The sequence below is a fragment of the Typopeltis vanoorti genome, chromosome 25, assembly GCF_054136105.1.
Source record: "Typopeltis vanoorti isolate ZY-2024b chromosome 25, IOZ_Tvanoo_1.0, whole genome shotgun sequence".
Taxonomy (NCBI): domain Eukaryota; kingdom Metazoa; phylum Arthropoda; class Arachnida; order Uropygi; family Thelyphonidae; genus Typopeltis; species Typopeltis vanoorti.
This window is the reverse complement of record NC_143573.1, coordinates 78,115,790-78,129,138: the sequence shown is the minus strand read 5'-3', so window position 1 is coordinate 78,129,138 and position 13,349 is coordinate 78,115,790. Positions and strand designations below refer to the sequence as shown.

General features: G+C 34.4%; 1 protein-coding gene across 1 annotated transcript in view; it reads left to right on the top strand.

The window, feature by feature from the left end:
• egg (SET domain bifurcated histone lysine methyltransferase eggless) overlaps positions 1–13,349 on the top strand; it is a 625,200-nt gene that overhangs the window by 551,009 nt on the left and 60,842 nt on the right. Inside the window, exon 25 of the mRNA XM_090414562.1 lies at positions 12,561–12,590. Coding sequence (XP_090270688.1) covers positions 12,561–12,590 — 30 coding nt within the window. The remainder of the gene's footprint in view (positions 1–12,560; positions 12,591–13,349) is intronic.

The window sequence follows — 13,349 nt, the reverse complement described above, 5'->3', positions numbered from 1 at the left end:
AGGTAACTGAAACCACAGTAAGTGAACCCATGAAGACGGGGGGGGGGACTATTGTATATGTGTGTGTGTATTCCTAAGCATGACCTTAAATTTATTACTTGTTACTCCAGATCAGTAGTTTTCTTCCTAATTTTACATAATAAATGTTGATTAGCATGTAACAATGAAAGAAAGAAAGAAAGAAGATAATTGCTGTCTTATACTTCTTATTTGTGTATGTGAGAGAAAGAGAGAGACAGTTGTTTACATGTCAACCCCATGGTTTAGTCATTGGCTACACACATCAGGACAAGTTGTGGTTAAGCATTGAGTCAAGCACATTTATTTCTTTTACACTTCTTTTACACATATACCTTAAAACTGGATGGTGTATGTCATCCATTTCCATGGCTTTATTAACATGTAGCATATTCAATACATGTTGCTTGACATTCTTTCCTTTCTAGTTTCTGTTTGCCTTCTAAGTGTTTATTATACAAACTGCATGCTTTTATTTTTATTTTAGTTTGTTTTCAACTATTATTATTCAAATAAACTGAATAAAAGTAAACATAATGGAAAGAAATAACAGAATGAATTTCTTTATTAAAAGAAAAGATAACTGAAATTCATTATTATTTTATACCAGGTTAGCAAAAAAAAAAAAAAAAAAATGCTTTTATAGTTTAAGTTTTGAAAATTATCAACAGCTAATGAAAATACAAACTGTTAACGTGACTGCTTTGCTTTAATATTACTCTACGGTACATAAAAACCAAACTTTGACCAGGAGTACTTAAAAGTATAGTGTTGATGATAGTAGGTGTCATAGTGTATAATTGAAGGATTAAGTAGAGGAGACGATAAGTTATTATGTAGTGTACCCCTTGACAAAGACTATATGGAGGAATTTTTAAGTGCTGTAGTACGATATCAAAACAGTTAATGCTGAAAGTTTATATTTTGAGCTTTGGATCACTTTCATCATGTTCTTAAGTTAGCATTTATTTGTAAAGTTTTTTTTTTTTTTTAACAACCAGCTTTTTATTGAATACCAAAAACACTCCATTCTAAATAAATTTATACAATTAACGTCTCAGATAGCACTTTATAACATACATGATCAAATCAATATTCCCAGCTAATGTGGGAGGCATCTGGTGATTGGGCTAGCAACCCGTTATTGGACATAAAACAATACTCTTGAGAAACCAAGATAAACGAGAATCGGAATGCAAAATTTGACATCGATCGGAAAAGAAAACGATATGGAGTAATAAAACTGGCAACATGGAATGAAAGAGCGATTAATGGAAAGAGGAAGAACTTATACAAGAAATAGCTAAAAGAAATATTAAAATATGCAGCATAACAGAAACAAAAAAAAAGGAAATGGAACAATGAATATACAAGACTATATATTTACATACAGTGGAGTAAAAAAAAAACAAAATAGAGCTGAAGCTGGAGTAGGAATAGTAATACATAAAGAGTTAAATGAAAATATAGAAGAATATAAATGAAAGAATATTAACATTAGGATAAAACAGATAGATGTAAAATAAATATAATTGCAGTGTATGCTCCAAAAGAAGGAAGAAAAGAAAAAATAGAAGCTTTCTATGAGGACTTAGAAAAAATAACAATAAATAAAACCAAATGAAAAAGTAATTATAATGGGAGGTTTAAATGCAGGAATAGGAAATATACCAATAAATGGAATTAAGCAAAGATTTAATGAAGAAACAATAATGGAGAAACATGTGCAAATAATTACTGAAATAAGAGCCAACAGGCTTCACTTCGGCAAAGTAAAATTATTCATAATTAAGTGGATATTGAATACCACATTATTTCTTAGCCGAATAAGAAACTCAAAGATAGGAAATCTAATCTAAGAGTTTCATGCCGCATATAGAAAACTATAAAGTTTTGCGAGTCCAAGTGTAAGCCAACACCTGGTAGTGCAGGTGTTTGGACTCGCCGAACTTTATAGTTTTCTATATGTGGCATGAAACTCTTAGATTAGATTTCCTATCTTCGAGTTTCTTATTCGTTTAAGAAATAATGTGGTATTCAACATCCACTTAATTTTGAATAATTTTACTCCGCCGAAGTGGAGCCTGTTGGCTCTTATTTCAGTAATTGTATTCTTGCACCTTTTGGCAACTCATACAGTAAAGAAATAAGTTCTGACTATTGAAAGCTTAATATTACATCTAAGTCTACCTACTCACTGATGAGACCTCAAAAAAGGTCGAAACCAGTCTGCGTAATGACCTCTCATAATGTAGAACAGTAATACATCTCTTAGGAGCTGTGTTTTACATTATGGGAAAATACTAAGAACAATGATCGGAGCTTACTCCACCTTTACTATGAGCTGCCCTAGCATTGCACTACCAGGTGTTGGCTTACACTTGGACTCGCCGAACTTTATAGTTTTCTATATTCGGCATGAAACTCTTAGATTAGGTTTCCTATCTTTGAGTTTCTTATTCGGTTAAGAAATAATGTGGTATCCATTATCCACTTAATTTTGAATATGTGCAAATAAGTTAAAAATAATGAATACATTTTATCAGCATAAAATAACTTTTGGAAACACAAGAGGACAGGAATCAATCTTCTTCTTCTTCAACCTTTTGGTTCTGTCCACCTGGACGAAGGTCTCCCCCATGATTTTCCAGATCACTACCTGCTTTCTCTCTCTCTCTTTTTTTTTTTTTCTTCAACTTAGATGATGCCTAATTAGGACTTTAGTCTTTGCGTTGCACGCTACAATTGCTCATACTAGTCCCACTGTTATACCGGATTGTGGTATAACAGTGGGACTCTGAAGATGCTGGATAGAATACCAGTGAAATATTAACAATTAAGTCAATAAATAGTTATTTTCTTATCAATCTGTGTTTGCATCTATACCGTTAAAATCCAGTCTACACTTTATTGGAGTATTTCATCCTGGAAAGGGTTTTAATACTTAAAGGGGTATGGCAGGTTCGAGGTTTAGAGGTGCAAATACCGAGTACTCTGGATGTCATTAAAGCAGTGGGACTGGATGGTATTTCACCACGGTTTTGAGAGAATGTGCTAAAGAACTGACAGCTCCATTGACCTGGCTTTTCAATGAAAGCCTGGCTGTGGGAAAGGTACCCAAGGAATGGAAGGAAGGTAAGATAGTGCTATTGCAATAAGGGCAGTAGCAGACTGGAAGTGTCTAATTATAGGCCAGTTTGTGAGTCATCAGTAGTTAAGGTCTTCAGTAAATTAGTGAGGGACTATATATAGTGTTGTGCAGATGAGGGTAATGTTATCTGTGAGAATCAACATGGATTTGTTAAGGGGTGCTCTTAAGTAATATGATTGCTTTTTATAATAAAGTGACAAGAGCAGTTGATGAGGGGAAAGTCATACACTGCCATTTTTTTGGATTTTGCAAAAGCATTTGACAGGGTCCACATGATAAGCTAATATTTAAGTTACATGGTTTTAGATGTCGGGTTAGTCAACTGGATTCAGGATTGCTGTCTGATAGGTATCGGAGAGTTCTGTGTGGTAGGACAATATCAAAGAAGCATAAGGTTACAAGTGGGGTTCCACAGGGCTCAGTACTGGGACCTGTAATGTTTAACCTTTATATCAATGGCATTGTCAGTGGATTGCAAGGGGATATTCAGTTGTTTGCAGATGATGTGAAACTGGGAAAGGTTATTAGTAATAGTACAGATGTGGCAGTCCTGCAAGAGAATTTGAATACAGATGGGCAAATGAATGGGGAGTGTCAGTTTAATGCAGCAAAATGTAAAGTTTTGAAGTTTGGGATACATCAATGGAGGCTTCATACTCAATTGGAGGAGCTGTACTGGAGAAAGTAGGGGAGATGAGAGCTGGGGGTGATGATCAATAGAAAACTGAAATTCAAGGGGCATATTGCAAAGAAGAGGATTGCTGCAATACTGAGGATGCTGACCTGCAGAACAGGTATCATTCTGTTGTATAAGACCCTGATCAGACCACACTTAGACTATTGTTCTCAAATTTGGTCCTCAGGATTTGAAGGGGATAAATTAACTATGGAAAGGGAAAGGGTGCAGAGGCAGATAACAAAGATGGTTTCAGGACTGTACAATGTTAATTATGAGAATCGGCTGGGGGAATGTGGACTGCAGAGTTTGGTGGATAGAAGTAGAGGTGAAATCATTGAGACTTTTAAACTGTTGAGGGGCAGTTACAGGGTGGACACTGCGGAGTTCTTTTACTTGGTGGAGCAGCGGGAAGGAGCAATGACAAGGGGACCATCCCTGGAAGTTACGAAAGCAAGCTGTGAGCAAGAGGGTAAGGAGTGGTTTCTTTGCATGGAGGGTGGTTGAACCATGGAATGCATTGCCTGATAGAGTGGTGAGAGCAAGAACGGTCAGTGAGTTCCTAAGAGTTTCTTAGGAAGGACTTCCGACGATGAGTCTCTTGACTCCATGGAGGCCTGAATAATAATAATGATAATAATAATAGCTGTATAATACAAACACAAGTAAAAATAAGTAAAGAGATACAAATTAGTAATGGCATTAGACAAGAGGACTCTTTAAGCTCAACAATATTCAATATATTAATTGATGAAATAATACACAAAGTTAATAAAATACAAAATACAGGACTGAAAATAAATAATAGCTTAATAAGAACTATTATGCAGATGACGTACTATTAATTGCAGAAAATGAAACTCAGCTATAAATATTACTACATACATTTAATAAAGCTTCATATTATATAAAATTATATAATATGAAGATATCAAAAATTAAACAAAATGTATGAGAGTATCACAAGAACCACAAAGATGCAAATTAGAATTGGAAAGTACAGTGGTATCTCAACTTATGAACTTAATTCTTTCCTGACCGCGGTTCGTATCTCAAAGTATGTATCCCAAAACCCAATTTTCCATTATATCTTATGGGAAATCAATTAATCTGTTCCAAGATTCAAAAATTTTAAAAAAATTCAGAAAATAAAACTATTTTCAACTAAATGAAGAAAATGCAAAGAAATGGAGAAGGAAAATATATATTTTGTATACCATTACATATTTTTATTTATGAAATCTTTGGTTTTACATGATTAGTATAAAAATCATCTTTCATTAAATTGTAAAAAAAAAAAAAATCAATTTTCTTGTGGCTGGTTTTGTGGTTCAGGAGTTTTCGATTTGTTGTCATCAGTTGCTTCTTTTTGTCTCTTAGGTGAGAAAGATTTAAAAAACCTATCTAACATTGACTGAATCTGTCGTTTCATTCACCCTTCTAAAGTGATTAATGACATTGTTATTGAAGATATTGGTGGCTCTAGAAACAACACCTTGATTTGGATGCCACTTGTTAACCAATTCTTGCAATTCGCCCCAGTGCTGCAAGATTTTTTTTTTTTACATCACTCGTTGGAATTGCTCCCTTTTTGTTGCTGTCTTCTTTGTCCTCTGAAGACATTTGCTTTTCCTCCTCATCCCTTTCTTTTTCCTTCTCTCTTCTTAACTCCTGTAGCTCTTCAGTGGTCAGCTCAACGTTGTGCTCCTCTACATCTGCTTCAAAATGCATAGCCCAGAGAGACAACTGTATCTACAATGTCAGTTTCGCTTACAGGTCCTTCCAATGCAGTTCCTCGGACACAATTGAGCAATAACTTTTGCCAGGCTGATTTTAAAGTTCTCACAGAAGCATCTTCCCATGTCTGACTAATAAGATGCAAACAATGAAGAATATTGAAGTGATTCTTCCAGAATTCCCTGAGGGTTAATTCTGTGTTGGTGATAACTTCGAAACATCTTTGGAAAAGAGCTTTGGTATAAAGCTTTTTGAAGTTGAAAATAACATATTGATCCATTGGTTGTACGAGTGGTGTGGTATTGGGAGGCAAGAACTTAATTTTGATGAAATGAAACTCTTCATCCAAATCTTCTTCCAACTGTGGTGGATGTGCTGGAGCATTGTCCATTATAAGAAGAACTTTCTCAGGCAGACCCTTTTCTTGTAGATACTGTTTCACTGTGGGAGCAAAGTCCTTTATCATCCACTCACATAAGAATTACCTGGTTAGCAGGCTCTTCTGTTACCTCTCCACATAATGCTAAGTTTGTGCATGTTAACTTTCTGCTTTTTAAAGACTCTAGGATTTTCAGAGTGGTAAACCAACATAGGTTTTATCTTCAGGTCACCACTGGCATTGGCACAAAAAAAAAAGAAGCAAAGTTGTCTATCTTTCATTGGCTTGTGTCCTGTCAATGCCATTTCCTCCTTACTGATGAACGTTCTCTTAGGCATTTTCTTCCAGAAAAGCCCAGTTTCATTGCAGTTGAAAACTTGTTCTGGTCTGTAATCTTCTGACTCCATCAGTTTCTGAAATTCCTTCACGAACCTTTCAGCAGCTTCTTTGTCAGCACTAGCACCTTCTCCATGTCTAACAACACTATAGATATCAGTTCTATTCTTGAATTTCACAAACCATCCTTTGCTAGCTTTAAACTTTTCACTGATGTCTTTGCTACTGCTAGTGGATGGCAAGTTCTGCAAAAGATCTTTGTAAATAGTTTGAGTTTGTAAACAGATCATGTTTTGAGATATACTATCTCCTTTTAGCTGCATGTCATTAATCCATACGAGTAGTAAAGTTTCCATTTCTTCCATAATTTTATTTCTTCGAGATGACACGAAATTGGCTAAATTCAGTTCCTTATAAAAATCTGCTTTCTTGACAGTTGTACCTATGGTCGATTTGAATAAGTCATACTGCTTACACAGATAACTTTGCCTAACTCCTTTCTCGTATTTTTCCACAATCTGTTTCTTAATTTCTATTGTGATTTTATTCTTCTCTTCTTTCTTAGTTTTCTTTGGCCCCTTGCTAAAAATAATATGCTGATAAGTGAAATGACACTTATCTGGTAGATTATTCAGAAAATAAACGTGAAGCTACAGTAAAACACATCACTTCTAAAAAAAAAAAAAAAAAAAAAAAAATACATACATACAATGCACATAATAAATACAAACCCAAAAAAATCTTCAAGAAGTGTATTGTTTGTTTACACAAATACCGAAATAGATACATAAAAAAGCAAATACATGCAGCGCTCATCATATTTCAGATAAATACGATGTAGTAACAATAACCGTTACACTAGAGACAGTTCAGTGTGTGCTCAGCTAAACCTGCATAAAAAGTTAAAAAAGAAGTATAGTGTAAAACAGGCTTTAGTTCATTTGAAAAGAACAGCATCATAGTTCATATCATCATCAACTTCCTACCATGTACCCTCAAGGGGTGTACAGGATATGATAGTACTACATGAAAAATTTACATCATTACTAACTTCCTATCTAAAATTTTCCTCCAAATCAGTCTGTTACTTGTCAAGACTCTGACATTATCAGATCTTATATTTTTATTGTCTAAGGCACTTTGTACTGTATCAATCCATCTATATCTTGGTCTTCCTCTGGGTCGTTTTCTTGCCAACCTGGCTGAGAACACTTGTTTTGCTAATCTTTCCTCACCCATTCTGTTTAAGTGACCATACCACCTGAGATTAGCTCTGCTAATGCATTCCTGGATGCTGACAATGTCAAGTTCTTTCCTAATATCCTCGTTTTTAATATGATATTGCCATTGATGCCATCTGTTCATGCCTCTAATCTTTCTCAGGACTGTCATATCTGCAGTCTCTAGTCTTTGATCAAGTGTTTTACTTCTGACCCAGCTCTCAGATCCATAAGATAAAACTGGTTTGAACACTGTCTTGTATACAGCTAATTTAGTGTTCCGACTAATTTCTCTCTTATTCCATATGAATTTATTCGATTGACTTTCTACCATACCAGCTTTGTTGATTCTGTTGTCTATTTCCATATTTAATTTACCATCTTCACTAAAAATCGTGCATAAGTATAAGGTTATGCATTTTGGGGTGAAAAGATTAGCAGCAGTATATCACATTGGTGGCACTGTACTCCAGGAGATTGATGAGGCCAGGGATTTGGGAGTGTTGGTAGATAGGGAGTTCAAGTTTAGGGGGCACATTGCAAAAGTGGCTAAATCAGCTCATCAAATCACTTGGTTGCTGAAAAATACTTAGCAAGCAGAGACAAACAAGTTGTTATTCCTCTGTATTGAGCCTTGATAAGATCCCCATCTAGACTACTGTGGCCAGATATGGGCGAAAGGGTTTCTTCTTGATGGGGAGGAGGTGGAGAGGATCCAGAGACGAGTGACCAAGATGATAGCAGGTCTATGGAATGAACCTTATGAGAATAGGTTGATGATTTGTGGGTTGCAGAAATTGGTTGATAGGCAGAAAAGGGGTGATATGATTGAGACATTCAAATTACTGAAGGGTTTCTATAAGATCAATCCAGAAGATATTTTTGAGAATAGGACTGGTGATGGGAGGACTAGGGGCCATACATGGAAGCTGGTCAAGAATGTGTGTTAGCAAGGGTGTTAGAGCTAGGTTTTTTACTTGGAGAGTGGTGAATGAGTGGAATAAGCTGCCAACGTCTGTTGTGGGTGCCATGACTGTGAATGAGTTCAAGGCGAGGTATGATAGATGCTGTGTGAATGTCGAATAGTTGTTCTTAACATGATGTTAGGGCCTCTCTTGATGAGTCTGTCGACTCCTCAGAGTTGCCCGTAATAATAAGTAGCTGAAATTTTTACTTGTTCCACAGGTTCTCCATGCACAACGCAATTGACATTTTCAACGATTCTGCCTATTTTCATTCTCTTTGTCTTTTTATTGCTAACCTTCATACCATATCTATTACAACAGTTACTCAATTTACTCAGGGAATCTTGCAAACTTGTAGCGGATTTATTTAGAAGTATAACATCATCTGCATAAAACAAAGAGCTGACATTAACATTTCCAATTCTGATATCATGTTTAATACCACTTTCCTTCATAATGTGATCCATATAGATAATGAATAAAAGAGCAGATAATATATATCCTTGTTTCACACCAGATTTAACATTAAACCATCTTCCTGTACTTCCTTCAATTCTAACTGCTGACTTACAACTCAAATAAAGACTAAGTATTGCTTGATATAATGCCCCATTGACACAATATAACTGTAGTGTATTGAATAGCTTCTTTCTTGGCACCTTGTCATATGCCTTTTCCAGGTCAACAAAACTTAAATAGATCTTTGTTATATTCCCATGCTTTCCCAACTATTTGTCGTAAAGTAAAGATCTGATCCTGACAGCCTCTAATTGGCCTGAATCCATTGTTCTTCACCAAGCTTTTCTTCCACAATTCTTCTCAACCATTTCTCAAGTATACTTGCATAGATCTTGCCAGGAACACTCAGAAGGGAAATACCTCTGTAATTCTCACATTCAGTTTTATTTCCCTTTTTATATATGGATACTATGAGAGCTCTACTCCAATCATCGGGTATTCGTCCCGCTGTCCAGGCTTTCTGAACTATGCAGTGTAGCCACTGTAAGACTTTTATACCACCATATTTCAGTATTTCTGGTCGAATATCATCTACTCCTGCTGCCTTTCCACATTTCAAGCCTTTGATGGCTTTTTCCTACTTCAAGTATGGATATGTATTCCTGACTGTATGCTTGTTGAGTGTTTTTTACCACTGTGCTATCACTGGTTGTTTTATTTAGCAATTTTTCGAAGTAATTACTCCATACTTCAAGGATATCTTTCTCTCCCATTTTCATGTCACCTTTATCATCTGTAACTCCTTTTATAGCACTCTTTCCTCTATTTCCGAGCTTCTTCAACAACCTCCAGAATATCTTACCACCTTCTTGATATTTATTTTCTATGTTCTTGCCAAAGTCCTCCCATGACTTTTGTTTAGCTAGTTTTACACAGTGTTTAGCTTTCTTACATTTGTCTCTGTATTCTCTAAGAGCAAAAGCTGACTTATTTGCCAGGAACTTTTGATATGCTTTCTTCTTTTCCTTCACTGCTTTTTTAACTTCCTGTCTCCACCATAGAGTTCTGATTTTTCTATCCTTGCAGACAACCTCACCACATGCTTCTCAGGCTTAATCAATCAGGGTTTTCTTCAAGGCTTGCCACTGAATCTCCAAGCTTCAATAATCTTTGTGTATTTTATAGTCTACGGTTCGCATCTGAGAGCTGCTCAACTTTTATTCGCTTTAAAACTTTCTTACATGTTATTCTTTTCAATATGAAATTCAATTTTATCCTGCTCAAGACTTATAAATAGTGATCACTTCCAATTTCAAATCCTCTGTGCTCTGGTGTCCTGCACCAGGGAGAAAAATCACTATCAACAATAACATAGTCAATGAGACTTTTCTTATTCCTTGCCTCTTCTCTCCATGTGAATTTGTGTACATTTTTATGTTGGAACATGGTGTTAGTAATAACCAGTCCATGTCTTGAGCAGAAATCCAACAGGTATTTGCATTATTATTAGCTTTGCTCTTTTCTCCAAATTTTCTCAAAATATTTTTGTATGTCTCACAATCATTTCCTACTCTGCTATTATCACCAACAAGGACCAACTTTTCTTTTTTCATTGTGTCCGTAGCTTTGTCTAGAACCTCAAAAAATTCTTCCACTTCTACCTTAGTAGAGCCTTCTGTGGGACCATAGGCACAAATAAGTCTCATTGTCCAGTTCCCCATTCTGATATTTGCCCAAATCACTCTACTTGAGACTGCCTGCCATGCAAGAAGATTTGCCTCATATTTAGTGTTGAATGCCACAGTTCGTATCTAGAGATCAAAATGGGACAAAGTTCGTGTGTTGAGCGTAAGTTGAGGTACCACTGTACTATTATTAAACACATAACAAATTACAACTATTTAGGTACATTCTGAACTGGGAAGGAATGCCACTAGAACTCATAGAACGAGTTGCAAAAGCTGCAAGAATATCAGGATGCTTGAATGAAACAATATAGAAAAATAAACATCTTAGAGTAGAGACAAAGACCAGAATTTTTAATGCAGTCAGGCCTATTTATGACATATAATGCAAAAACAAAACTAGATACTATAAAAACAAATGTCAAACACAGGTGAAATGAATATATTAAGAAAAATAGTAAATAAAACTAGACTAGATAAAATAAAAAATACAGATATAAGAAAACAATGTGAAATACAAGCAATAAACATTTGGGTATCATCCCAAAGAATAAAATGGATTGAACATGTGGAGATAAAAAGTGAAGATAGAATAATAAAACAAGTCTATAGTTGGAAACCAAAGAATAAGAGAAGAACAGGAAGACTTAGAAGAAAGACTAAAAGATACCATTAAAGAAGACGAAGTCTTGGTCGCAACAGATATCACAGCTAATTCGTGAAGATGAAGAAGATGATGATCAAATCTTGTCTTGTGAAGATTTGATTATGCTTGAAATAACTGACTATAGGAAAACCTCACTTAACATGCACTTCATATGCATGATAATCAGTTAATGCAATGTTTTTACTTTACATGGAATTTTTTGTTGCCAATCTGCAGTGAGCAGTGGCAGTTGTCAATGTATTTCATTCAACTGCCATATGACACTTGGAAGTTGACTCAAAGCTGTCATCGCAAATGCACGTGCAAACTCTGTTCTCATGCTCAATCACTTTTCCTTCATTTTGCTTTAATAATTTAGATACCTAAATTTTGTTTGAATTTTCAAAACGAAAATGATGCTGATACTGATGTGGAATGAAGCCTTGCTGAAACTTTGAATTCTGCCGAAGTCTTTATAAAGCGATCACCAGCTATTACAAATTGCATGACAAGATGAAAAAGTCAAGCACTATTCAAACATCTTTACTTTATTTTTTTTTGTAAAAAATATCTTAATCAAATGTTTAAATAAAAATTTAAGCAATTATATTTATTAATTTAATGATTTTATCCTCTAATATAGCTTATAATTTTTTTTTATGTTCAAATTTATGCTAACTCATGTATGAATTATAATTCCTATTGTTTATTGCATCCACTTATTGCAATTTTGCTTAGCACACATTAATTGATGGATTAATTAATCACATTAAGTGAGGTTTTCCTGTATATGCTTGATAAATCCACACCCAACATATACATAATTTTTTTTTTTTTCATTCTATAAAACCACTTAAAATTAGCATGAAAATTCCAAGAAAATTATATGCAAACATGTTAGAAATGTAATTGTTTGAAATTGTGAGAAATGCATTTGAAAATGAAAGTTGTATCAAATATAACACATACGAGACATATCTCTTTAACTAGTTAGAATTGTGCAGATATATTTTCTCACATCTTTACATCATTACTCTTAAATTAATAAATTTGTATATATGCATTTTGCCCATTCTAGAATTTAAAGAGCACAAATAATATGCAGTTAGAAATTATTTTTTATTGGAGTAAATAAAAATATTTAGTAGCTGCATATTTAAATCCTGCACATACCATGACGTTACATATAAAGAATTTGATTATTTATATAAAAGTTTGATTTATAATAATTAAAATTATTCTTGTATGTTTATAAGCATTATATAATTTTATTTCTTATTGATTTTAGTAAGTCTTGCAAGTGAACCAGAATCAGAAGGTGAGTTAAACACTTCTATACTAATTAAATTCATATCCCATTGTTTACATTTATAAGGTATTATTTTCTGCATGTTTTATTTTTCCATTATTTGTGTGTTTAAAATTTTTCTATGATAGATTAAAATTATAATCCAAAATGGAAATACAGTAATCTCTCAACTTTCTGACCTTCAAATGAATGAACCTTCAATTAACTGACCCTTGGATGCATTAATGAAATACACTGAAGTTCTCAATGAAGTACAGTTACAGCACCGTATAATTGTATGGTCAGTTATTCCCTTCAGTTATCCAATCAGAAACTTGCCTTTCCACTGTAATTTTATAACGAAGGGATTGCTATATTTGGTATTTGTATTTCTGCATGCTTTTTGAGAAGCTGAATGTTTGGGTTCATCTAGTATTAGTTAGCAGTGCTCTAAGGAAATGGTTTCCCCACAAGAAAATGTTTTCAAAGAAAAACAGGTTATTACTTTTTAACCAGTGAAGCTAACTGGTGTGTTAGGATTGCTCCTGTACAACCTCTCAGTCTTATAGTGGATAATATTACCCAAAAACAACATCATATTCTTTTGAAGGACAAGTTTATACTCAACATTCTTGCTTCTCATAGTGCAGGAGTGTTCAACCCATCGATCATGGAGCGATTTTTGGTCGATCTCTTGTGTATTCCTCCTTACTTACAAATTTAATTAAAACTGAAAACATAGTATTTTATTTATCATTATTTTGTATTATTTTTAATTCGCTTTAAGTG